Here is a 24767-nt window from a genome sequence, read left to right as displayed (position 1 = left end):
TGGAGGGCACAAGGAGAAGGGGGTGACAGAGGACGAGATGGTGGGACAGTGTTCTCGAAGCTACCAGCATGAGTTTGACCAAGCTGTGGGAGGCAGTGGAAGACAGGAGGGCCTGGCGTGCTCTGGTCCAGGGGGTCACGAAGAGTCAGACATGTCTAAACGACAAAACAACAACAACAACAATGAAAGGATAACATGCTATGTTAAAAAAAAGAGAATGAAACACAAACTTGCCCCTTTGTGTCTTTTGACATTACAGTCGTGCCATTTATTTAAAAATAAAGGAAAAAACACCATAGCACCCTAAGGTGGGTGTGTATTTCAGAAGCACACGCTCACAGCCTTCAGAAATAGAGTCACTTTCAGGTTTTATTACAATCCGCCAGTCTACAGGTTTTGTTAAATAAATAATCAGAAATCAAGAGCGTCTCTATTCCACAGACACACATCCCCGCTCAAATCTGAGTTGTGTGTATATGTGCAAAGAAAGTCAATATGAGGTTTCTTTTCCCTCCTTGCAGAGAAGCCTTGCATCTGATGTCGATACATAACAAAGCATAGCCCCTGGCAATGGCTGGTGGGGGGGGGGGCAAGCAGTCGGGATGGCAAGGGGAGGGGGGCAGGTTACAGCTCTCCGCCTGCTGATTCCCTTCATTGAATGGAGTCAGCTGCAACATCTGCGGGATCCACAGCAGCTCAGGGCCTCCGATATCCAGAGCACTCCCCCCATTTTTTAATGGCTGCAGACTTTGGCTTGAACCATAAAAATTGATGCATAGCCAACGGCAAGGAGGTTGTCTTCAATGGACCTCTCTTCTCTTCCTTCCAGACTTGCTCAGGAGGCTGAAGAGGCAAGAGGTTTGTGTGTGTGCAGAAAATTATCTTATTTATTTATTTAGCTGTTCGGTTCCAATTACGCATTGCTTTCCGTAAAATATCTCGAAGCAATCTTGCAGCAAAAAGCAACAGCGAGCACCGTTCCGTACATCAACAAAACCAAAACCGCAATTTTGAAATCCACCCCAGATACAGACTGGAGGAGATAGTTGTTTGTATTTATTGATATCTTCCTAAGGTTTCGTGCCTGTCCCTCACCGACGGACTGCAGCAATTAAAATCGAGGAGAAGAATTCCAAACGAAAGCAGCTCAGTAGATTAAACAAAAGAGAAGAGCTGGGCCCCACAAAAACCCCTTAATAAGGTGTGGGCATGGCTACCAGCTTGGATATTTTTAAAAAAGGGGATCAGGCAAGTTCATGAAGGATAAGGATACTACCGTATTTTTTGCTCAATAAGACACACTTTTTTCCTCCTAAAATCTAAGGGGAAATGTCTGTGCGTCTTATGGAGCGAATGTGTGGGGCGGGGGGGGGGGAACCTCGGCCTCCCCTTCCAGCCCCGACCTGCTCCTTGGGGCTCGGGGTGGGGGAAAGCGCTTCCCCCACTGCCAGCCCCGGGGAGCAGCGGGAAGGCTGCGCACAGCTTTTCCGCTGCTCCCTGTGATGGCCTGGGAATCCGATTCAGAGGCTGAACCGGAGGAATCCCAGCCTGCACAGGAGTCCCCGCCTCCAGGGCCGGCTGAACTGGGGCAGGGCCTTGATTCTGAAGCGCCTGCACCTGTGCCGGATCCTCAGGAGCAGGAAGGAACCAGGTGAATCCACTCTGGCTCCAGAGGTGGTTGAGGACTCAGTGCCTGCAGGTGAGTCTCCCCCTGGGCCCAGTAACCCTTCAGCCTCTCCTGAACTGCAGAGGCGAAGGGCAGAGAGGCGAAGGGAACTGGTTTCTCCCAGGAGGAGTGCTCGCCTCCAGGCCAGGAGAGGCGGGTCTCCTGGGGGCCGGGACCACCCCTGGCCTCAGAGAAGATAAAGGCCAGTCAGCCCGGTCCCAGGTTGCGGGAGCAACGTCGTTGAAGAGCTGTTTCGGCCAGCATCCAGTCCTGTTTTCCCCAGAGTTCCTGTCCTTGCCCGGCTTCCCTCTGTGGACCCCGCTTCGCCCGAGGAGGACTGTCTGCCGACCCTCAACTCAGGTCCTGGACCTCGCCCCACGGTAACCTCTCCCCCTGGACCAGCACACTCCCCAACTGCTCTTTAGGGCTGGCGGTGGGGGACAGCCGGTCTTTCCCGACCTGCTTGCTCCGCGACCTGCTTTTTGGGGCTGGGGGAAACCCGGGCTTCCCCTGCTAGCCCCGACAAGCTCCTGAGCAGCTCTGGGGTAGCCCGCGAAGCCTCCGCAGGGCAGCGGGGAGCCTTCATCCGTCTGCCCTGGGGAGGCTTCGCGCGGCTATCCCTGGCTTGTGGGGGAAGGGACAGAGCGAGGCTCTCTCACTTCCCCCACCTCCTGCAAAAGCCCCCAAGAGCCGCATTTTTTTTTCTTGAATCCCTCCCCCCCCCAAAAAAAAAGTAGATGTGCCTTATGGTCAGGTGCGCCTTATGGAGCGAAAAATACGGTAGCTATAGTGTCTGTGTTAGGAAGCTGCCTCGCATTACGAGTCAGGACATTGGGCATATCTAGCTCAGGGCTGTCTGCACGGACTGGCAGCCTCTCCCAGTGGTACCTGGAGATGTCGGGGATTGAACCTGTGAACTTTTGTATAATAATAATAATAATAATAATAATAATAATTTATTTATTTATTTATTTACTTCCTCAACCTCGGCCCTCCAGATGTTTTGAGACTACAGTTCCCATCATCCCTGACCACTGGTCCTGCTTGCTAGGGATCATGGGAGTTGTAGGCCAAAAACATCTGGAAGGCCAAGGTTGAGGAAGCCTGATTTATACCCCGCCCATCTGGCTGGGTTTCCCCAGCCACTCCAACAAAAGATTAAAAATACATTAAAACACCAGTCATTAAAAACTTCCAAAAACAGGGCTGCCTTCAGATGCCTTCTGAACGTCAGATGGTTGTTTATTTCTTTGACATCTGGTGGGAGGGCGTTCCACAGGGCGGGCACCACCACCAAGAAGGCCCTCTGCCTGGTTCCCTGTAACTTGGCTTCTTGCAGTGAGGGAACCGCCAGAAGGCCCTCAGGACTGGACCTCAGTGTCCGGGCAGAACGATGGGGGTGGAGACACTCCTTCAGGTATCCTGGGCCGAGGCCATTTAGGGCTTTAAAGGTCAGCACCAACACTTTGAATTGTGCTCGGAAACATACTATAAAATATATACGGAAATGTATTAAAAGGGACTGCTCCACCTTTGAGCCACAGCACTTCCCCTGACTGTTCTGCCGCCACTGTCAACTCAAATGACATCATTCTTGCACTAGGTTCCTGTTTTCGGGTTTCACAGAGGTATCTGGCTGGCCACTGGGAGAGCAGGATGCTGGACTACACGGGTCATTGGTCTGATCCAGCGCAAGATTTCTCCTTTTGCAGTTGACCACTTCAAATTGTAGAGCGGGGCTTCTGTGAGTCAGTGCTCTTCTGTGGGGAGCGACAGAGATGAGTGAAAGGAAGCCAGCGTGTCAGGGAGAATATAAGACTAGCAGGATTTTTCTCCCTGATAGATAGATAGATAGGGACGCGGGTGGCGCTGTGGGTTAAACCACAGAGCCTAGGGCTTGCCGATCAGAAGGTCGGCGGTTTGAATCCCCGCGACGGGGTGAGCTCCCGTTGCTCGGTCCCTGCTCCTGCCAACCTAGCAGTTTGAAAGCACGTCAAAGTACAAGTAGATAAATAGGTACCGCTCCGGCGGGAAGGTAAACGGCGTTTCCGTGCGCTGCTCTGGTTCGCCAGAAGCGGCTTAGTCATGCTGGCCACATGACCCGGAAGCTGTATGCTGGCTCCCTCGGCCAATAAAGCGAGATGAGTGCCGCAACCCCAGAGTCTGTCACGACTGGACCTAATGGTCAGGGGTCCCTTTACCTTTACTTTAGATAGATAGATAATTTATTACGGTCGGAGACCAGCTTATAAAACAATCCCTGAAGGAAAACAAACATTTAAAACAATGTACAACAATAAATTTGAAATTTATAAATGTGATAAGCGTATAGACACTTAAACTTTAAGATGAGCTGCCGCAGAGAGATGACCCAGAGTCACCCATGGAAACGAGTTTGGGGATTTTCTTAACGAACTAGTTTGGGTTGGGGGATGGTCTGTGCCTACAAATCTGTACACAGAATCTGGCGACCATCCGGGTCGTCTTCTGATCTTTGCCTAACAGGAAAAGGTCGGATTTTTGCTTTTCCGGGAGGTCAGCGAGCCTCACCAGCAGGGGATCAATGGTCTCACTACGTGCCTCTTCATAAAAGGGACATCTAAAGAACAAGTGCTCTGGGCTTCCTAAATCCCCCAATGAACAGGCGCAAAGTCTCTGAGCACATGGGACTTTTTTAAAGGATCCTTCTAGGACCGGCGAGGGCAGATCCAAGCTTTCTCCCTGTCTTCTAGCGTTATCTGGAAAGGTGCGTGTACAGTGGTGCCCCGCAAGACGAACGCCTCGCAAGACGGAAAACCCGCTAGACGAAAGGGTTTTCTGTTTTGGAGGCGCTTCACAAAACGAATTTCCCTATGGGCTTGCTTCGCAAGACGAAATGTCTTGCGAGTTCCTGCAGGTTCCCCCCCCCTTTTTTCCCCTTTTCCTAAGCCGCTAAGCCGCTTATCAGGTGATCCGCTGATAAGCCGCTTAACAGCTGATTGCTAAAAGCCGCTAAACCGCTAATAGCGCTAATCCGCTAAGCTGTCAATGGGCTTGCTTCGCAAGACGAAAAAACCGCTAGACGAAGAGCCTCACGGAACGGATTAATTTCGTCTTGCGAGGTACCACTGTATGTGTGGACTTTATGGAAGAGCATTCAGTCACCTGGCTTGCTAGTCATATGTGTGGCTTGCTAGCAGTACATGGGTAAAGGGATCTAGGAGTCTTAGTGGATCACAAGCTTGACATGAGTCCACAGTATGATGCAGCAGCAAAAAAAGCTAATGCTATTCTAGGCTGCCTCAACAGAATTCTAGTGTCCAGATCAAGGGAAGTAACAGTCCCACTCTCTTCTGCCTTGGTCAGACCACACCTGGAGTCCTGTATCCAATTCTGGGCGCCACAATTTAAGAAGGATGTTGACAAGCTGGAAGGTGTGTAGAGGAGGGCAGTTAAGATGATCAAGGGTCTAGAAGCCAAGCCTGATGAGGAACAGTTGAAGGAGCTGGGTATGTTTAGCCTGGAGAAGAGAAGACTGAGAGGAGAGATGGTAGCCATCTTCAAATACAGTGGTACCTCAGGTTACATACGCTTCAGGTTACAGACTCCGCTAACCCAGAAATATTACCTCGGGTTAAGAACTTTGCTTCAGGATGAGAACAGAAATCATGCTCCAGCGGTGCGGCGGCAGCAGGAGCCCCTTTAGCTAAAGTGGTGCTTCAGGTTAAGAACAGTTTCAGGTTAAGAACGGACCTCCGGAACGAATTAAGTACTTAACCTGAGGTACCACTGTATCTAGAGGCTGTCACATGGAAGATGGCACAGGCTGGAGGGCAAGACTCGAACCCATGGCTTCAAATTACGAGAAAGGAGATTCCGACTATGACTCTATGTGGACCCCCACTTGTAATCTGAATAGGTGCAGGCAAACTCATTCCTTCAATAGTTTGAGTTGCAGTATCTTTAAAGTTGTTGTCCCAAGGGGATTCTGGCATAGCTGAGCAGCACTTCCTTTGTTGCTTTAGCTGAAGAAAACCTGGGCTAGGTCTCGCGAGGAGGTCTCTTGTCACAGTGCCCTGGCAATTCCCCCCAGATCTCTCCTGGCTCAGGACACACACACCATGTGGGTTAGCTTCTCTCTGCTTTGGAGAAATCCAATTGCGCTTTGCTGTAATGAAATAACCCCCCAGCCCCACCCCAATTTTTCAAGGCAAAGCAAGAAAATGAACGGGCCATAGAGAATCTACCAGAGCTAACATGGCAGAGAGAGTCTGTAGGCTAGCAACTGCCAGCAGCCCAGCTTTAATGGTGATGATAAGGTTTGCTTTTGTTCTTCTGGGTCTTATTTAATCAGCCTGTCTCGTTTCTGATTTTCCCTATCTGTGCTCTTCATCGTATGGCTTTCATGTCCAGGCTCCAGCTGCAGGAAATCTTGTTAAAATTGCCTTGTTCAAACACCCGCACGCCAGCGTGCCTTCCCCAGGGTTTGCAATATGCATGGATGAGGTGCAAGTCCGGGGAAGTCAGGGAGGGGGAGAGAGAAAGAGGATATCAAAGGGTTCCTGGTCCTGTGTATTTTATAATTCATTGCATAGCTAAGCTGCCGAATACATTTGCACTAACAAGCTCGGAGAGGGAATTTGTATAAATGGGATCGCCACGGCGACACTGGAGGGGCTCTCAGGCTGGGCTTCCAAAGGATTTCTCGGAGTATTCTAATATGTGCCCCGTCTTTCTGTCTCCTCATCTCATGCTGCTGAATCCTTGCAATTTTACGATCGGTTTATTTGTCGCCCTTTTGCTCTTTGAGGAGGCCCCAGAATAAAACCATTCTTAAAAACATCAGATTTCAACAAAAAGCCTAGCAGGGAGGAAAGCAGGTTGTAGCCACAACGGCATGAAAGGCCAATAACAGGGTCCAAGGCCTGGCTAAATAAAAACACCTTCGCTTGATGCCCAAAAGATGTTGGCTCTGGGGAGATGGTCACATTTCTCCCGCAGTTTCTTGCAAGTGAGGTCAGGCATAGGCTGGTGCAGAAAAGTAGCTTAGTTGGTCAAAGGGCTTGTTTGGTAAACAGGAAATCCTGGGTTCAGATCCCGGTGGGGTCTGTTGGTTGGTTTGGGCTCAGCTCAGCTCAGTTTGGAAGCACCTGCTTTGCATTGCAGTGTAGCCTTATTAGACTTTACCGATTGGTGGGCTCTGCGTTGCTCCCGGACGGGAGGAAGGAAGTCAAATGACACCAAGGTCTGGTTCAGAGAAAGAGTTTATTCCGCTCTCCGGATAGCAGAAGGCACTTGCATGGTGAGTCAACAGCAAGTCCAAAGAAATGAGAGATTCCATGCAGTATATATATCCTCCAGGCACCCTCTCCCCCCTTCCCCAGGAATCCAGCCACGTAATAATAATAATAATAATTAATAATAATAATAATTTATTATTTATACCCCGCCCATCTGGCTGGGCCTCCCCAGCCACTCTGGGCGGCTTCCATAGAAACCAAAAATACAGTAAGCTTATACACGTAAGTTGACATCACAGATGTTCCTGTCCCTGTGTTCTTGACCATAAAAGGGTGTTCCTGTTCCTGTATTGCTTATCTTGGGGTAAGAAGGTCACCAATTCTAAGAGGCCTCCTGGCGCCATTCCCGGGGGGCTGACAAGGTCTGTGCGTCAGTGTGGTCAGGATGTAAGATAAGACCCAGGTGTGTCATCCCTGCTCCACTTTGGAACTGACAAGGCCATTCATTAGGAGTCACGGACTGATAAAGGAGAGAGCTTTGTTTATACAGCTGGGTTCCTGTTATACATTTGCTCAAGAGCTCAAGTTAATGTTTTTTAGCTAATGCACCCTTGGAGAAGGAAAAATGGGATTTTGTGGCCCGTTTCAGACTGACTGCACAGTCAGATTTTAGATTTGGGAAACCCATTCCTTCAGCAGAAGTTGCACGATTCAGTTCCTGGCATCTTCAGGTACGACTGGGAATGTCTGCTGCCTGCAGCCCTGGAGAGCAACTGCCAGTCCGTGCCTGCAGTACTGAACTAAGTGGACCCAATGGCTTGACGCAGTATAGGGCAGCTTCCTCTGTTCCCAGAGGAATAAGAAAACTCTTGCATCCCTCCCAGGGCAGGGGCATCTCTTCTTGGAGAGATTACCTAACGTCTCGGATTCCGTTTCTTGCTTGCAGATTCTTCCCCAGAAGCCCAACCCAAATACATCAAAGGTGGGAAGCGCTATGGGAGGCGATCTCTGCCGGAGTTTCAGAAATCCGTGGAGGACTTTGCGGAGGTGACAGTGATCGAGCCTCTGAATGAGGAAGCCCAGCCATCGTGCATCTCCAACAATGACTGCGAGGAGGTAAAGGATTTTAAAAGCAACCTTGGTGGATAAAGAGAGTTGAGATGGGAGCTCAGACTGAAAGAGGGAGTGCGTGCGTGTGTGTGTGTCCGTGTCCCTGTGTGCATTTAAGGTAGTTTATGGTCTCCAATTGTTGTGTCAAGTTTATCACCCTGTTGACAGAACTGTATTTAAACCCCCTGGAGACCTACCTATTTATATGGTGGTTTGCTTGTTCATGACATGATTGGTCTTGAGCAAAAGCATATAGAAGAGGCTGCCTCACTAGGGGGATCATAGAATTGTAGTGTTGGGAGGGACCCTGAGGGCCATCTAGTCCACGCCCCTGTAATGCAGGGAGGACTGAGAATTACTCCTGACAAGCATGTGTGAAACCAGCTGTTTTTGTTCTTATTTATTTATTGAATTTATATACCGTCCTATACCTGGAAGTCTCAAGGCGGTTCACAAAAAAAAATCACAATATATAAAATCAGAATAAAAACAATAACCCAATAATACACCCACACACACCCCACAAAAAAGAGCCACATTTTAAAAGGGTGTAGGATGTACATCAGGTCAACCAAAGGCCTGGTTAAAAAGGAACATTTTTGCCTGACACCTAAAGCTGTATAATGAAGGCGCCAGGCGAACTTCCCTGGGAAGAGCATCCCACAGTTGGGGAGCCACTGCAGAGAAGGCCCCGTTCTCGTGTTGCCACCCTCCGGACCTCTTGAGGAGGAGGCACACGAAGAAGGGCCTCAGGAGATGATCTCAGGGTCCAGGTAGGTTCATATGGAAAGAGTCGGTCCTAGAGTTCCCAAGTTCTGCTTGCCCAGCCCTCTATCAGCAGAAAAATTCCAGTAGCCCTTTTCTGCACGCCAGATATCTGTGTTGGAGAACTGACCTTGCAAAAGTGCTGTCATATTTCAGTCAGTCCTCTCCCCCCCCCCCATTTGCCCCGGTGTTGGTCCTGTAAGGTAGGCTCAGAAATTTCAGAACCATGGAGAGCTCCGACTGAGCAAGTTGCTCCAACAAAGGCCTCTGCTTGTCCCACCTCCTGTCTGTCTGTCAGGCTCCGCGATCCTTGGCTCCAAGGCCTCCCACCCCTGTACTTCTTACGCTGCTACACCAGTGAGATGCTTTGGGAGGCATCTGCTTCCCCAAGATCGGAGGAAGGTGCCCACGAGAGTCCTGGTTCTCACCCTGGCAGTGTGGGAGATGGTTCTGTGGACTCCTGTCTGTCCGCTTCAGGCTCTGTGATCTCCTGATCTCCAAGAGCCTCAGCCTGATTCTTGGCCAGTGACTGCAGCCTCTGACTCTGTGTCCTGCTTGCTGCTGGACTCTGGACTCGCGACACCGTCCCATGTGCCCGCTGCGCCCTCTCTTGATGAGTGACAACCTTGGTTAGTGACTCCACAGCGGGAGGCATCTCTAGGGCAAAGGGGGCACCTTCAGCCCTGGCATGTGAGCAGAATGCTGCGTTCCCCAGAATTGTTACAATATCTCCTCACTGCCAGGAGATACCCTGTGCTCTCGGTTGCTGATTTTGCTTTCCACAGCACAGTCATTTCTGTGTGTGTTCCTTCTTACATGCTGATACCTCATTCCCTTTCCCACCGGTGTGTGGTCCCAAGTCCTTCACCTTGTTGCCATCTTCCAGTCTCCCACAACACAACTTGTGTTGCTCAACCGTTTTGAATCTTGTCTGCAGAGGTCCCTTTTTAACAAAGGGCAGAAATAATAATAATTTATTATTTGTACCCCGCCCATCTGGCTGGGTTTCCCCAGCCACTCTGGGCGGCTTCCATAGAAACCAAAAATACAGTAAAATATCACACGTTAAAAACTTCCCTGAACAGGGCTGCCTAAAGATGTCTTCTGAATGTCAGGTAGTTGTTTATTGCTTTGACATCTGCTGGAAGGGCGTTCCACAGGGCGGGTGCCACTACCAAGAAGGCCCTCTGTCTGGTTCCCTCTAGCTTTGCTTCTCGCAGTGAGGGAACTGCCAGAAGGCCCTCAGCACTGGACCTCAGCATCCGGGCAGAATGATGGGGTTGGGGATGCTCCTTCAGGAATACTGGGCCGAGGCCATTTAGGGCTTTCAAGGTCAACACAGAAAGGTCTGCTGTTGTTGTTGTTGTTTGCAACAAAGCTGGGTCTACCCCATCATGTTACAGTCAGTTTTTCTTCCTAACGCCCAAGTGAAATGCCAGCTGTCATCACAAGTGGCAGGAACACAAGAAAGGCCTGCTGGACCACGCCAATGGCCCACCAAGTCCAGCCTCCTGTTGCCAGGAGTGCCTGCAGGAGCCATGCCCTGTGACCAACAGGACTTTGCAGGAGTGGGGCCTTCTTAAGTTTGTTCAGAAGAGGCAAGGTGAAGCCACACAGGTGAGGCTGATTGGTAACTCACAGCACCTGGTGGCAAGAGCTGGAAGGGATATAAGGTCAGCATTTCCCTTTGGCTCTTTGCCACAGCAACATGCTTCCTGCCATGCGCATTCTGAGCTGAGCAGCAGAGCTACTGTGGGAAGAGCAGAAACGGCTTGAGGATCTGAGAAAGTAGAAATACATTCTCCAGTCTCTGGAGCATTCAGCAGGTATCTCTTCATCATAGCTGTCCATCTTTGGGGCCAGGGGGAACCTTTGCAAACCAGAGGAACTGTGGTGGATGCCACGTGTGAGCTGCAGCCACCCCCTCCACAGATCTAACCCGAACCTGAACCCCTGCCAAAAAATCTCCCCCCACTATGTGAGTAAAGTTGGCAAAAAGAGATTTCTCTTGGATAAAGTTGTTTACTGAGATGCTAGGACAAGAAAGGGGGTGTGATTGCGCCTGGGGGCTGGAGGGTGTTCCGAACAGATTGACACATTTAGACCATGTTGGCTGGGGCTGAGAGTCCCAGCTTCTGAATCAGTAAAAGCTGGTAATTGAGTTGTGGATGGGACTGGCCTTGGTGCCTGGTAAGGTGTCATTTGGATGAGGGGGAGATTTCTTCCAGCTCCCTCAGGATGACCTGATAAGCGCTGGTGCACGAGAGCAATCGCTGGAAATAAATGTGGTGTGAGATCACTGGCCTGGATAGCTTTGCTGGAAAGTGGGGCAGAGGACAGGTGTCCCACAAGCCATGTGCCTTGCTGATGAACATGTGAGCGGAATCGCATTTGCACATGCATGTAACTACTTGATGTTGCAGGCTCCAGGGGATTTGCTTGCAGGTGTGAGCAAGCCTTGAGGATTGCCTGACCTTGAGTTGACACCTCTTTATGACTTTCATTTCATTGGGCTAATTTCATTGGACTGTGAATGCCTCTGCACAAAGGGTGTTGAAGAAACAACACAATCCCTTTTAAAACGGGTGCAGCTGAAAATACAGGGCTGTTAGCATCATGGATGCTTCCAAGGCATTTTCCCTCTCTTTTATGGACTTAAATTCCTATACCACTTAATTGCAACCATCTCTAAGTGGTATAGTTTAGATTTAGGTCAGGGGTGTCCAATTTTTTTTCAAAGAGGGCCAGATTTGATGAAGTCAACATGTGTGTTGACCTTTTTTTAGGATTGAAGTTGTTCAGCTTTTTTAAGGATTTTACCCCAGGAAATAAACTGCCACAGGGGCTGGATCAAACCAACCGGCGGGCCGGATTAGGACCCCGAAACGGACTTTGGACATGCCTGATTTAGGTAGTGGCTTCTCTCCCTCCCTCCCTCTCTCTCCCCCCATCTATCTATCTATTGGGAGACATTCTGCACAGAAACATGTTTGTACCTTTAAGAACAGTTTTCTGTAACACCTGAGCTGATTGGGTACAGCTGGCCATGACTACAAAAGGAGAAAAGCTGCAGTTTGAACTCTGCCTGCAGGAAAAACACCCACAAGCTTTGTTGTGTGTTGTTTTGAAATAAAGTCCTTATTTAATTTGGTTTTACACCGGTCTCATGGTGTCAGTCTTCTGTCATCTGCCACCAGAGGAAAATCCCCCTCTAACACTATTATCTATCATCTATCAATCTCAACTCACCAAAATCCAGTCCTGAACACGGTTGGGTTGTGAGACCCCCATATCTCAGCTAGTCTTTGGGCCTTCAGATGAGAGATGAGTTGTGACCAAGTGGTCTTTGAGTCTTTCCACACTGGGGGGTCTCCATCGCACCCTTTCTGCTTCCATGAAGATTTGTTCTTGCCCAGTGCAAATCTCCCCCTGCATGCACACCCTCCTCAAATCTGACCTGGAAGATTTGGGGAACCCACAGAACAGATTTCAGAGTCGCGTGGGGAGAGGAGAAGGGGAGGAAGTTCTACTGCGCAAGTGTGAATCCTGGCATTGATGGCACGAGTTATTTAGCACTCCATCGGGCGCAGCCCACTGACTCCCCCTCTGCGCCCCTCCAGTTTGGCATATTCCTTCCCCTCCGAAGCTGATCTTGTGTAAGCGGCCTTTACCAACCAGCGGGGTCTCTGAACAAGCCCTTGTGAAACTGGGTGAACAAGCTGGTTCTTACAGCTGTGCCCTCGATAATGGATTTTCTTCCCAACACAGAGAGACTAATCCATCTCCCCGGCAGGCCCTGTGGACTGCGCTGACCTTGGAATTAATGGTGAGACGCCTCCCAGAGGGATGCTCAGGCCGGGAGCCTTGCGCTCTGAATTTTATTCCTCTCTATTAGTTGTAAAAATGGGTGTAAAAGGTTAGTCAATTAACAAGGCCAGTCAATTAAGGGAATTGGTTGGCGGCCCTGTTCCTTCCATAACCCCAGCAGGCTGGTGCCAAGCAATTCCCCCTTTCGCCCGGCGAGGATTTAATAAGTGCCTAATGAGATCTCATCAATACGTCGTCGAAAGGTCCCTCTGTTTCTTTCTCCCCAAATTTCATTTGGCAGTTTTTAGACAAAGCAGCTGAAAATGTGCTGATCCCCCTTCTGTGAGTGATGGAGGATTGACAAAGATAAGCACCCTTTGGAGGAGAGAGTTTGTTGTGAACTGCTTATTATTATTATTATTATTATTATTATTATTATTATTATTTGTACCCTGCCCATCTGAATAGGTTTCCCCAGCCACTCTAGGCAGCTTCCAACAAATATAAAAGCATAACAAAACACAGAACATTTAGAACATTCCTATACAGGGTTGCCTTCCAATGTCTTCTAAAAGTTGTATAGTTATTTATCTCCTTGTCATCTGATGGGAGAGCATTCCATGGGGTTCTAATAATCTATTTAGCAATATGCAGGTAGGTGCTGTCTCCAGAATTTGGGTGGGCAGGTCCTTGGGGAGAGATTTCATTGAGCAGGAAAGGGCCGTATCTCTGTGTTGAAGCTGCTGCTCTGCATGTAGAAGGATATAGACCATCCTTAGCATCTTCAGGTAGGACAGGGAGGGATACCTGCATGAAATCCTGGGAAACTTCTGCCAGTTGGTGTAGACAGTAGTAAGCTACATGGACCAATGATCTGACTTAGTGTGAGGCAACACCAGGGTTTCAAAAAGTGAAAAACTGGATTTTTTGCAAAATCTCAAAAAAAATAATTGACGTTTTTGAGCTATTTTTTAAGAAAATTCACACAAAAATCAACACTGGGTTGCCATATGGCTGAGTTTTCCCAAACATTTTTACTGATTTTTGAAAATTCTGCCCAGATGCTATTTCCGACGGATGAATCTCAGATATGTCCAGGAAATTCTGGACTTATGGCAGTCCTAGGCAACATCCATATTAAGGGACATCATGGACAGGCCAATGTCGATGTAGCTACTTCACAAACAAAGGTCTCCCTTGCCCAACTGGTGTGCAGAAAGAACCACATCACCCACCCTGCCTGTATAGATTCTTCAAACCCATAATGCCGCGCTACCAGGGCTGGCTCAACATATTTTGCTGCCTGAAGCAGAATCAGAAATAGCAGCCCTCGTTCCTCCATCCTGGGGATTAGGATCCAAGGCTGGCCAGGTTAATTTGGCCCCTGAGGCAGGAAATCCCACAAGAACATCTCCTTGTCCCTGAAAGTAAACATGGAATAGAAACAAGTAAGTGTTCGTTCATGACACCAGAAATCTTAGTCTAACGGTAGGGCCGCTCTGCCATGAAAGCAGATCTGACATTACTATGGGAGTTAAGGTTTACCCTAGCTGGAGTAAGTTGGCCTGGGGAGGCTGTCTGGAAAGGGTGCAAGTTGCGAAACTCCTCTACAGTAGGTGTGGGGGACCCTCAGACCATGGGGGGAATGACGATTTCATTCGTCATTCTGGGGCCCCCCAAACACTGCAGTTGTGTGGGGAATAGCCGAGAAGAAAAAAGACCTTGGCGTTGGTCAGTTGCGGGTCCTTCTTCCGTAAGAAGACCAAAGCAGAAAGGGAAGTCTCAGCAGAGAGGTAGAGTTGTATTCCTTGCAAATTGTATGCAGTTTTGAGGAGGCAATTGGACGTTGAAGCTTGAGGTCTAACATTGATGTTGGCCAGTTGGTAGCTTCTGTGAATGACTCCTTGCGAATCCTTCGCGAATGCGATGCTCTTTTGGATATTCACCAGCTATGAAAAATGACTTCATTCATAGGGTGTTTCCAAGTAGACAAGCCCAAAATGCCTTGGGGAATGGATTAATTAAGGAGGCAGGTTTTCCTTTCAGTTGGAAACTCTCCACTTGCCCATCCATTGTAGTATTGTTCAGTTTCTTTCTCAGCGTTTTACTACAGTAGTTGGGTGCCCTAGGAATGATTTAACCATTGGGTATACTCACATTGGGAACATCCCAATATTTCCCCTGTTTTGGGGGGTCTCCATGCTGGGACGTGGGTGGCGCTGTGGTCTATACCACAGAGCCTAGGGCTTGCCGATCAGAAGGTTGGCGGTTCAAATCCCCGCGACGGGGTGAGCCCCCGTTGTTCGGTCCCTACTCCTGCCCACCTAGCAGTTCGAAAGCACACCAGTGCAAGTAGATAAATACGTACCACTCCAGCAGGAAGGTAAATGGCGTTTCTGTTACAAATTAAATAGTTACATTGTTTCAAGTAATGACTTCCTATCTCCACCTTGATTTAAGAACAGCTTAGATTAAGAATGCTGCAAACCCGGAAGGAAGTGTTTTGGTTTGTGAACTTTGCCTTGGAAGCAGAACATGTTGAGTGTGTTCCATTTGTAAATTGAGTCCCCCGCTGCTATGGGAAAGCACGCCTTGGTTTAAGAACGGACTTCTGGGATGGATTAAGTTTGTAAACCAGGGTACCACCGTATTGTTATTATTTAATGTTAATTACTAAGTTAAATAAACTTATATATTTTTTTAAAAGCTAAAGTGGTGTGCAACATAGAATATATGAAACCTAACAAAGATCATAAATCAATATAAAGCCATAAAAAACAGGATACGAAACCCCCAAAGTATGGCACTGGTTCTGTTGCAGTGAAAGAATGTTGTAAGAAATCAATATTTTAGTGTGGCAACACCCAGATTTTGGAGCTCCTTACCTACTGACATAACTATACCCTTTTTCCTGTCTGCTTGAAACTTGCTGTTATTGCAAGCCTTCCACACTTACAGAATTCTGGCATGTCTTCCACTCACTTTTGCTCACTCCTGATTTCAGCTTTTTGCAATGTTTTTACATACTTGCTTTCAGCTTTCTCTTACCGGTCATTTTAACGTCGGCAGGTTTCTTTGTAAGCCACTTAGAGGTTTTATTGCATGCAAGCAGCATCTAAGCACTGCCATGAAAAAAGAAACAAACCAAAGCAAATTTGCACAGTTCAGCAAGAGGAACAGCCCAGCGCACGTGCCTTTGGGCCTGCCACTCGAACCCATAACCGGGCTCTTGATTTATCGCAGGGCCTCCACCCCCCCAAAAAAAATGTGTGTTTGTGCTGTGAGACAAAGCCCTCTGGGGGCAAGCTCCCCAGCCCCACCCCGGCCTCTTTTAATTGACAATATATATTCCTGGAGAGAAGAAAAGGTCCGTCTTCCGGCAGCAGATGGCTGGGTGGGAGCCGGGAGGGCGAGGAGATTTCTCTGGGCGAGAATGCAGATGCTTCCACGGGTCTTGAGCCTGGTCATTGTGCAACTTGGGGGCCATCTGTTCTTCCAGGCAGCGAGGGCTGGGCTGGGCGTCTATCAGAATAATGCGCTCCTGGAATCCAGGGCGGCTGAGCTAGTAATGCGCGTGACCTTCATCCAGCTGCAGAACAATGGCCATCTGGGCCAGGATACCTGGAGTGACAACGGAGCCCCTGGAAGCGCCCCCTTTTGTCTCTTGGCCGACGGCTTGCCTTCTGGGGCGCCATTTTGGGGGTGGCTTGACCTCTCGCCTCATTTGCCTCCTCTTCACAATGGGCTCTTGTCTTGAGCTTGGGCTATGGTAATGAGGAAGTGTGTGTGTGTGTGTGTGTGTGTGTGTGTGTGTGTGTGTGTGTGTTTGTGTGGAGCTAAGCCAGCCGAGGAGGTTGGTGTCTGGATACAATGGGGGGCCCTTAATCTGAGCGGGCTAAGAGGGGATGCTTGCAGAAGCAACTGGATTGCCACTGGGAAAGCTTTGACAGCCAGCTCTGCTCCCGGCAATTGGCCGTCAGAATTAAACCAAAGTTGGCAGGTGCTCACAGAATCTTCCTGCAAGTTCCGGATTTTCGGAATGTTTTTGCGGGGTTTTTTGAGAATGGCCTTTTTGTGGTAGGGGACGGAGAAACGTGCAAAAAGGCCTCACATTTTTTTTTGTATTTCTCCCCTGGTTTCCCCCCCCCCCTCCAATTCTCCTTAAAACTTTTGTGGCTGTTTGTAAGGTGTATTATTATTATTATTATTATTATTATTATTATTATTATTAGTCTCCGCTGTGTTCCCTTTCCCTAAACCTTCAACAGTTGCATCCTCCTAAGGTTAGAGGACAAAGAATCTTATCTAGGGAGGGAATTCTAAGAAACTGGGCTACACCCCACAGGGTTTATTTGGAAAGATACTATAGCATTTGTAATAAAAATGAGACATATACAGTCATACCTCGGGTTAAAGTAGCTTCAGGTTGAGCCTTTTCCGGTTGCACTCTGCGGAGACCCGGAAGTAACGGAACGTGGTACTTCTGGGTTTCGCCGCTCGCGCATGCGCAGATGCTCAAAATGATGTTGCACGCATGTGCAGACACAGCGAATCGCAACCCGCGCACACGCAGAGGCGGGTTGCGTTCGCTTCAGGAAGCGAACAGGGCTTCAGAACAGATCCTGTTCGCATCCAGAGGTACCACTGTATATATGCACACACTGTGATCATACATTTATATGCACACACTTTCAGAAATTGTTGCTTGTGAAACCATTTTAATTGGTTTGCTGAGAGGCACAGCATCTATTTTCCATGCAAAACGTCCCTGCTTCAATTCACATCATTCACAGTGTAGACAGTCCTGAGCTAGATGGACTCCGTGGTCTGACTCTGTGTACGGCAGCTTCCTAAGTTCCTTGTTATACATTGCTACTATTGAAAATCCATATAAACCATACCCAGCCATGTAGATACACATATATTTCAGAGCAGCACCTTAGAAGCAACTGCTGTAGGAGAAAACCAGCTGAATCATCTGCTCTCTTGAGAAGAAGAGGAGTTTGGATTTGATATCCCGCCTTTCACTCCCTTTAAGGAGTCTCAAAGCGGCTAACATTCTCATTTCCCTTCCACCCCCACAACAAACACTCTGTGAGGTGAGTGAGGCTGAAAGACTTCAGAGAAGTGTGACTGGCCTAAGGTCACCCAGCAGCTGCATGTGGAGGAGCGGGGAAGCGAACCCGGTTCACCAGATTACGAGTCTACCGCTCTTAACCACTACAGCACACTGGCTCTTGACACACCCACATATTTTGGCGCATTGTGCGCACCTGTGTGACTTCCAGCCCATACCCTTCGACTGTTCCCATGTGGGTAGATGCAACCATTGCCTGCCATCTCTCTATGCATGCAAGTTGCCATCGCAGGCAGAATTTGAACCTGGTGTCACAGCTCAGGGGCCCAGCTGTGCCGCCCAGGCAGTGCACATATTCTGCAGCTCTTTGCAAACATGCTGCTGCTGTGTTCTGTCTAGGCTGGATAAATGGATGGTTTAATCCAGAGGCCGCCAGTCCCTTTTGGGCTTGTGGAAACCTCTGGATTTTTGAGTGAGTGCTATGGATGCGACTCCACATCTGGCAGCTTCTTTCGCTTCTTTCATGAGCACAGCCAGGATTTTTTAAATTGGGAGATTTCCCCTCCCCCCAAAGAGGACATTACAGGGGGCAGGCTTCAGCTAGGGCAGCAGAACCTCAGTTAATTGAGTATTTTTAACGCTTTTCAATACTTCTTGAGGATTTGAGGGGCAGCTGCCCCCCCCCGGCTACTCCCATGCTCCTTCCCCAGTGAATTCTCCTCCCACCAGAAAAAGTATATACATGTAAGGTAAAGGTAAAGGGACCCTGACCGTTAGGTCCAGTCGTGGCCGACTCTGGGGTTGCGATGCTCATCTCGCTTTATTGGCCGAGGGAGCCGGTGTACAGCTTCCAGGTCATGTGGCCAGCATGACTAAGTCGCTTATGGCGAACCAGAGCAGCGCACGGAAACGCTGTTTACCTTCCTGCCAGAGCGGTACCTATTTATCTACATTCCACTTTGATATGCTTTCGAACTGCTAGGTTCGCAGGAGCAGGGACCGAGCAACGGAAGCTCACCCTGTCGCGGGGATTCGAACCGCCGACCTTCTGATCGGCAAGTCCTAGGCTCAGTGGTTTAACCCACAGCGCCACCCATGTCCCTATATACATGTACATCCCCCTTTTTAAAGCAATCTTGTGAAAGATGGAGCCAGCAGAATTAATTTGAGCCTTTTCCAAGGAGAAAAATGTATCCATGTTTACTGAAGGATGCTATGGGGTCCCAGATACCACGCTGGGCAACCCCATATTAAAGGATTTGTTTGTTCTGAACCACAGTGGACAAGGCCATACGCAAGCTTCTCTCTGTGTGTGATCATTTTTACTCCCAGTTTCACCTTGTTCGTGAAATGCAAAACAAATGTCCCTCTTTCCTTTTTGTCTGGTGCCAGAAAGAGTTGCCTGCATTCTTCCTTTCTGCATTTCTAGCCTTCTCTTTTTTTATCATCACAGGTCATTTGAGGGAAACGAGAAACCACTTCTCCCTAATTCCTTAATTCCGCTGCCTCTAAAGTAGAGCAGGCTGATCGACACAACGTTTAACAAATCTTTAGGCTGGTTAAAAAAATTATTATTAGGATTCTTTGTGAACTCGGTTGTCCAAATCAGCCCACAGTTTCTGCACTCAAATCTGTGACCTTGGAGAGAGCGTGTTTGGTTTTTTTGCAAAACCCTCTGTGCATTCAGGCGTCAGGCTGTCACATGTTGTGTTTACATTTTACTTCCTGGACAGATGAGGGGAGGCTGAGCTATCTCCTGGAAATACACACACACACACACACACACCCCCCGATTTGAAAGCAGTGGAATTTGGTAGGTTTGCTCTGTGTCAGGGCCCAGGTTCCATGCCAGGAATAAATTAATTTAAAAGTTCTGGAAGAACATGGTTAAAAATATACTGCTTCACGAACTGTAATCTTGGTGCATGTTTAAGCGTTTCCAAAATCAGCCCCTCGAGGCAAACCTCAAAGTCACTGGGAAATCATTGTGAAAACCTATTCCCTATGACCTGCCCTCTGGGATTTTCCCTGAGATGAAATCAGGACTGGACCTCAGTCAGGTGCACACCCTCCCTCGATGCAGGTGGGAGTTGGAGCCTGGAGAGCCAGCATTTTGGGAGGAAATTATGCCTGACGGGTTCCCATTGGGGAGTTTGTGGGCTGTGCTATAATCAATTATGGAGTTTTGCGTGTTTCAGGCATCCCTGGTGGTTGGACTGGGAATGTGCTGTCTGAAATGTGCTGCCAATCAGCACAGACAATACTGCTCTTAGAATCTAATAATAATAATAATAATAATAATTAATAATAATAATAAATTTTATTATTTATACCCCGCCCATCTGGCTGGGTTTCCCCAGCCACTCTGGGCGGCTTCCTTCAAATATATATATATATATATATATATATATAGCTTAAACATTAAAAACTTGCCTAAACAAGGCTACCTTCAGATGTCTTTTAAAAGTAAGATAGTTGTTTATTGCCTTGATATCTGATGGGAGGGTGTTGCACAGGGCGGGCGCCACCACCAAGAAGGCCCTCTGCCTGGTTCCCTGTAACTTGGCTTCTCGCAGTGAAGGAAGCGCCAGAAGGCACTCGGAGCTGGACCTCCATGTCTGGGCTGAATGATGGAGGTGGATCTCAGCCCAAGACCTGTGTACTTTCCTGCTTGAGTTTGGAGTCTCCCTCATCCCCCTTCCTAATCTGTCAGATTATGGAGCCCAAGCATGCAACAGGAGTTCTGAAAAGTAGAGTGACCTAATCCAGTTTCCATGGCTACTCCAGTAGATTAATGGCATTTTTAGCCGTAATCTGAATGAGAAGCATTATTATTTTCGTGACGCCAGAGCTTTTACCGGGTGCTCTGTGGCTCTTCTTCCAAATGCATCAGTCACATGAATGCAATTTTTTAAAAAAATGAGCATCTTTTAAACGGCAGAACGTTAACGGCCAATTCTGCCCTTTCAGAAGCTTGAGCCTGGGTTGTATGTGTGTGTGATTGTTTCGGGGGGGGGGGTTTGCAGCTTTGTATAAATAAGGAGTGAATTGTTCCGTGAGCGGCTGAGGGGGTGGTTCTCCCAGTGGAGGAAAGGGGATGTTGTATCATTTCAAAAACGCGTATGAACTGCTTTGATGCACGTTTTAAAAATAAACCAGCCATTATCGTTGCCTGGTGCTTGGAGAGAGGGGAGGAGCCGCCGCTGCCTGATTCCTACAGTAGCTAAAAGTGTTCTGCGTGGAAAGACAGATGTTTAGCCGGAGGAGAGAGACGCAAGCTGGTGTGTCCTTGGAATGACACCGATTCTGGCTTCCTAGATATTGGCAAGGGGTTCCTCCTCCTCCTCATCCCCCTAGAAGAATCATAGAATCATAGAGCTGCAAAGGGACCCCGAGGGTCATCTAGTCCAACCCCCTGCTGTCACAGCTGAGAAGAGGCTCCAAGTTGCTGCAAACAGTGTGTGATCATGTGGGGAGGGAAGGCTTGTCTCAAGCACTTGGAACTCTGTGATTTCAGTAAATGTTTCAACTCCCCCTGCAAGGTAGACTGGTACATTTGTTCTTTTCCATCATACGGGATGGCAGAGATGGGAAGCTGGTTATTCTGCTGCTTTTGTGTAACAAGGAACTGGGGATCCCTCGGGAACCCCCTCTTCATTGCTATAAATGGCCTCAAGAGTGGAGGGGGGCAATTGACACTGGAGAATAGTGGTTGGGGGGTGGACTTCGTTGGACTGGTCATGTGTGGATGCCCGATGATCGTCTTCGAAAGCAACGACTCTATTCCGAACTTAAAAATGGAAAGCGTAATGCTGGTGGTCAACAAAAGAGGTTCAAAGACTCTCTCAAGGCAAATCTTTTAAAAACGTAGTATAAACACCGACAACTGGGAAACACTGGCCTGCAAGCGCTCCAGTTGGAGAACAGCCTTTACCAAAGGTGTCATGGGCTTTGAAGACACTCGAACTCAGGACGCAAGGGAGAAATGTGCTAAGAGGAAGGCATGCTTGGCAAATCCACACCGTGATCAACTCCTGTCCAGAAACCAATGTCCCCACTGTGGAAGGATGTGTGGATCCAGAATTGGCCTCCTCAGTCACTTACAGACTCATCGCTAAAACTGTGTTTATGGAAGACAATCTTACTCGGCTACGAGGGATCGCCAAAGAAGAAGGCGGCATAATCCTTCCCCTGCCCGGACCACAAAAAAGGGTAGTCGCTCCCAGCACTGGGGTGGAATTTTTTTGTGGTCTGGAGCTGTCAAATACATGGAGTCAGTCACCTAAGCACATATTACCTGTCTGCAGGGCCAGATTTAGGTTTGATGCAGCCCTAAGCTACTGAAGGTAATAGGTAAAGGTAAAGGGACCCCTGAGTATTAGGTCCAGTCATGACCGGCTCTGGGGTTGCAGCGCTCATCTCGCTTTATTGGCCGAGGGAACCGGCATTTGTCCGCAGACAGCTTCCGGGTCATGTGGCCAGCATGACCAAGCTGCTTCTGGCGAACCAGAGCAGCGCACGGAAACGCCGTTTGCCTTCCCGCCGGAGTGGTACCTATTTATCTACTTGCACTTTGACATGCTTTCAAACTGCTAGGTTGGCAAGAGCAGGGACAGAGCAATAGAAGCTCATCCCGTCGTGGGGATTTGAACCGCCGACATTCTGATCGGCAAGTCCTAGGCTCTGTGGTTTAACCCACAGCGCCACCTGCGTCCCTACTGAAGGTAATGGGGCCCTTTATATGTCCAGCTGTCCTTTGTCAACAACAAATGGTCACTGTTTTTTGTGTTGAATATATGCTATATGGTAATTTATTTGCATTACTTTCTATGGGAAAGCGCACCTTGGTTTTGGAGCAGACTTCTGGAATGGATTAAGTTTGAGAACCAAGGTACCACTGTATATAGAAATGAGCAAACCAGTGATGTTTTAGGGAGCAGGCTAGCAGGCGGGGCCCATGACTTACATCATAGGAGCCTACACAACACAAAACACTGTTGCTGTATGTAGGTTTTATTTTATTTGTTTTTTATCTTATATTTTGGAAATGCACATCCAGTTATTTTTTCCTTTTAATTTTTTGGGGACCCCCAAGAGAGTGGGCCCCAAAGCTATAGCTTGTTTAGCTTATACATAAATCCGGCACTGCCTGTCTGGCTTCTAAAACATCTTCTGCAATAAAGCTACTAGTCCCTAAGGTGCCAAAATCAGACTCTTGATTGGTTTTGTTGTTCTGGGCTAACAATGGGGTTTCCCTGTCCTTCAGACTGTCCATACCTGCATTTGAAAGAGGAAGCTGATTTCTGTTTTTCTCTCTCTCTCTCTCTCTCTCTCTCTCTCTCTCTCTCTCTCAGCACTGGAGATCCCAAGACAGCGAAGAGTATGAGGCGGAAGGTAAGAGAGTAAGGCAGCAGCCCCTCTGTGGATCTTGTCTTAATTCATGGAGTTAGAGAGAAGGTGTTTCCCTCCTCCTAAGTTGATAAATACAAATAAATGTTTTAAGTATAATGGGCTCTAGCGAGGGCAGCTATAAAGTGAGAAATGAATGCTTTTTTTTTTTTTTTAGTGTTCTTGCGCTTTCAAATCAGAGTTGCAAAACGGGCAGCTAGCACACTCTCGCTGTTTCAAAATGTGGGGTTTCGGATGAGAATGCCAACGTTTCTGCTGGGTTTGCCATTTAAATTGGGTTCCAGCATTTCCACAGGGATAGGAACCAACCCAGAAGTCGCCCTGCCTTCAAATTGTATTTATTCATTCATGTGCCTTCTTTCTGCCCCCCCCCCTCTCTCTCTCTCTCACACACACACACACACGCATCATGCTTTATTTCCCAACATGCTCTTGGGTTGCTTCCACATACTAACGCTTGCTATATAGATTTTTATGGAGAGGTCTGATCTGTCCCAAGACATTAGCTGCCTTGAGCAGTTTCACCACGTGGTCTCCAGAATTTCTTTTGCAAACTCGCAAGGGAGGCTGGAGTGCAAAGCTCAGAATCAGGCTCCAGTGCACAGTTCAGCCCCAGGTTCCTCTCTCTGAGCAAGGGAGGGTGGAGAGAAATATATTAGAATCAATTCCGTTGTTGCTAGACAAACAGATATTTTCTTTTCTTTCATATCAAGGCAGTGATGTTAATCTCTTTGGGGAGGGGTGAAATTCACACTAAAACTATAAAACCGTACAGGCTGTGAGTGAGCTTTCACGTTCTCCAGAACTCTCCGAAAAGAAAGAAGAAAAATAAAGCATGTTTTTGGGAGAGGACACGACAGAGCTTCAGTCTGCACTTCATTATAGTCTCAGGGTGATGGCAGAAGTACCGTATTTTTCGCCCTATAGGACACACTTTTTACCCTCCAAAAATGAAGGGGAAATGTGTGTGCGTCCTATGGGGCGAATGCAGGCTTTCGCTGAAGCCTGGAGAGCGAGAGGCGTCGGTGCGCACCAACACCTCTCGATCTCCAGGCTCAAGGAAGCTATCCACAAGCCTTGCGTGCCCGGGGGAACTCCCCCCAGCGCACAGTGCTGGCAGGCGGCAGCGCGGAGCACGGGGCGCCCTTTGGAGGACGCCCCGTGATTCGCGCAGGTGTCCGCAAGCCTTGCGCACCCGGGGGGAACTCCCCCCGGGCACACACGGCTTGCGGGCGGCAGCCAGCAGCGCGGAGCACGGGGCGCCCTTTGGAGGATGCCCCCTGCTTCGCGCAGGTGTCTGCAGCCTGCCGCCCGGCGGGCGGGGCGCCCTGAACAGACATCCGCAGCGTGGGGAGCCCTGCAGGAGTTCCCCGCAGGGCTCCCCACCCTGCGGATAGCAGCCTGCCGCCCAGCGCGCATGGCGCCCTGAAGCAGAGCACCCCGCACGCCGGACAGACATCGGCCAGCCCCACAAGCTCGGGGGACAGCGGGAGGCGCAGCGCCGCCATCCCACTGTTCCCCGACCTGGTTTTGGGGGGGAAATAAAGGGAAATTTTTTTTCCTTTATTCCCCCCCCCCCCAAAAAAAAGTAGGTGCGTCCTATGGGACGAAAAATACGGTACTTTGCAAACTAATTAAATTAGTGCAAGCTTCTCCAACCTGGTCCAGATGTTTTGGACTACAAATCTCAGCTGGCTGGGGCTGATGGGATTTG

General features: G+C 48.8%; 1 protein-coding gene across 11 annotated transcripts in view; it reads left to right on the top strand.

The window, feature by feature from the left end:
• The window catches only part of NIN (ninein), a 144346-nt gene that overhangs the window by 55287 nt on the left and 64292 nt on the right, over window positions 1-24767 (top strand). For all 11 annotated transcript variants that reach the window (XR_013839628.1, XM_079979024.1, XM_079979026.1 and 8 more), the window contains exons 4-5: window positions 7832-8001; window positions 22999-23038. Coding sequence is in view for 10 of the 11 variants with exons in the window: in XM_079979024.1 (XP_079835150.1) it covers window positions 7832-8001; window positions 22999-23038 (210 nt within the window). In the remaining variant the exon portion in view is untranslated. The remainder of the gene's footprint in view (window positions 1-7831; window positions 8002-22998; window positions 23039-24767) is intronic.

This window comes from Podarcis cretensis, assembly GCF_951804945.1.
Source record: "Podarcis cretensis genome assembly, chromosome: 1".
Classification (NCBI taxonomy): domain Eukaryota; kingdom Metazoa; phylum Chordata; class Lepidosauria; order Squamata; family Lacertidae; genus Podarcis; species Podarcis cretensis.
The sequence above is the reverse complement of the archived record's forward strand: the minus strand, read 5'-3'. Positions and strand labels throughout refer to the sequence as shown.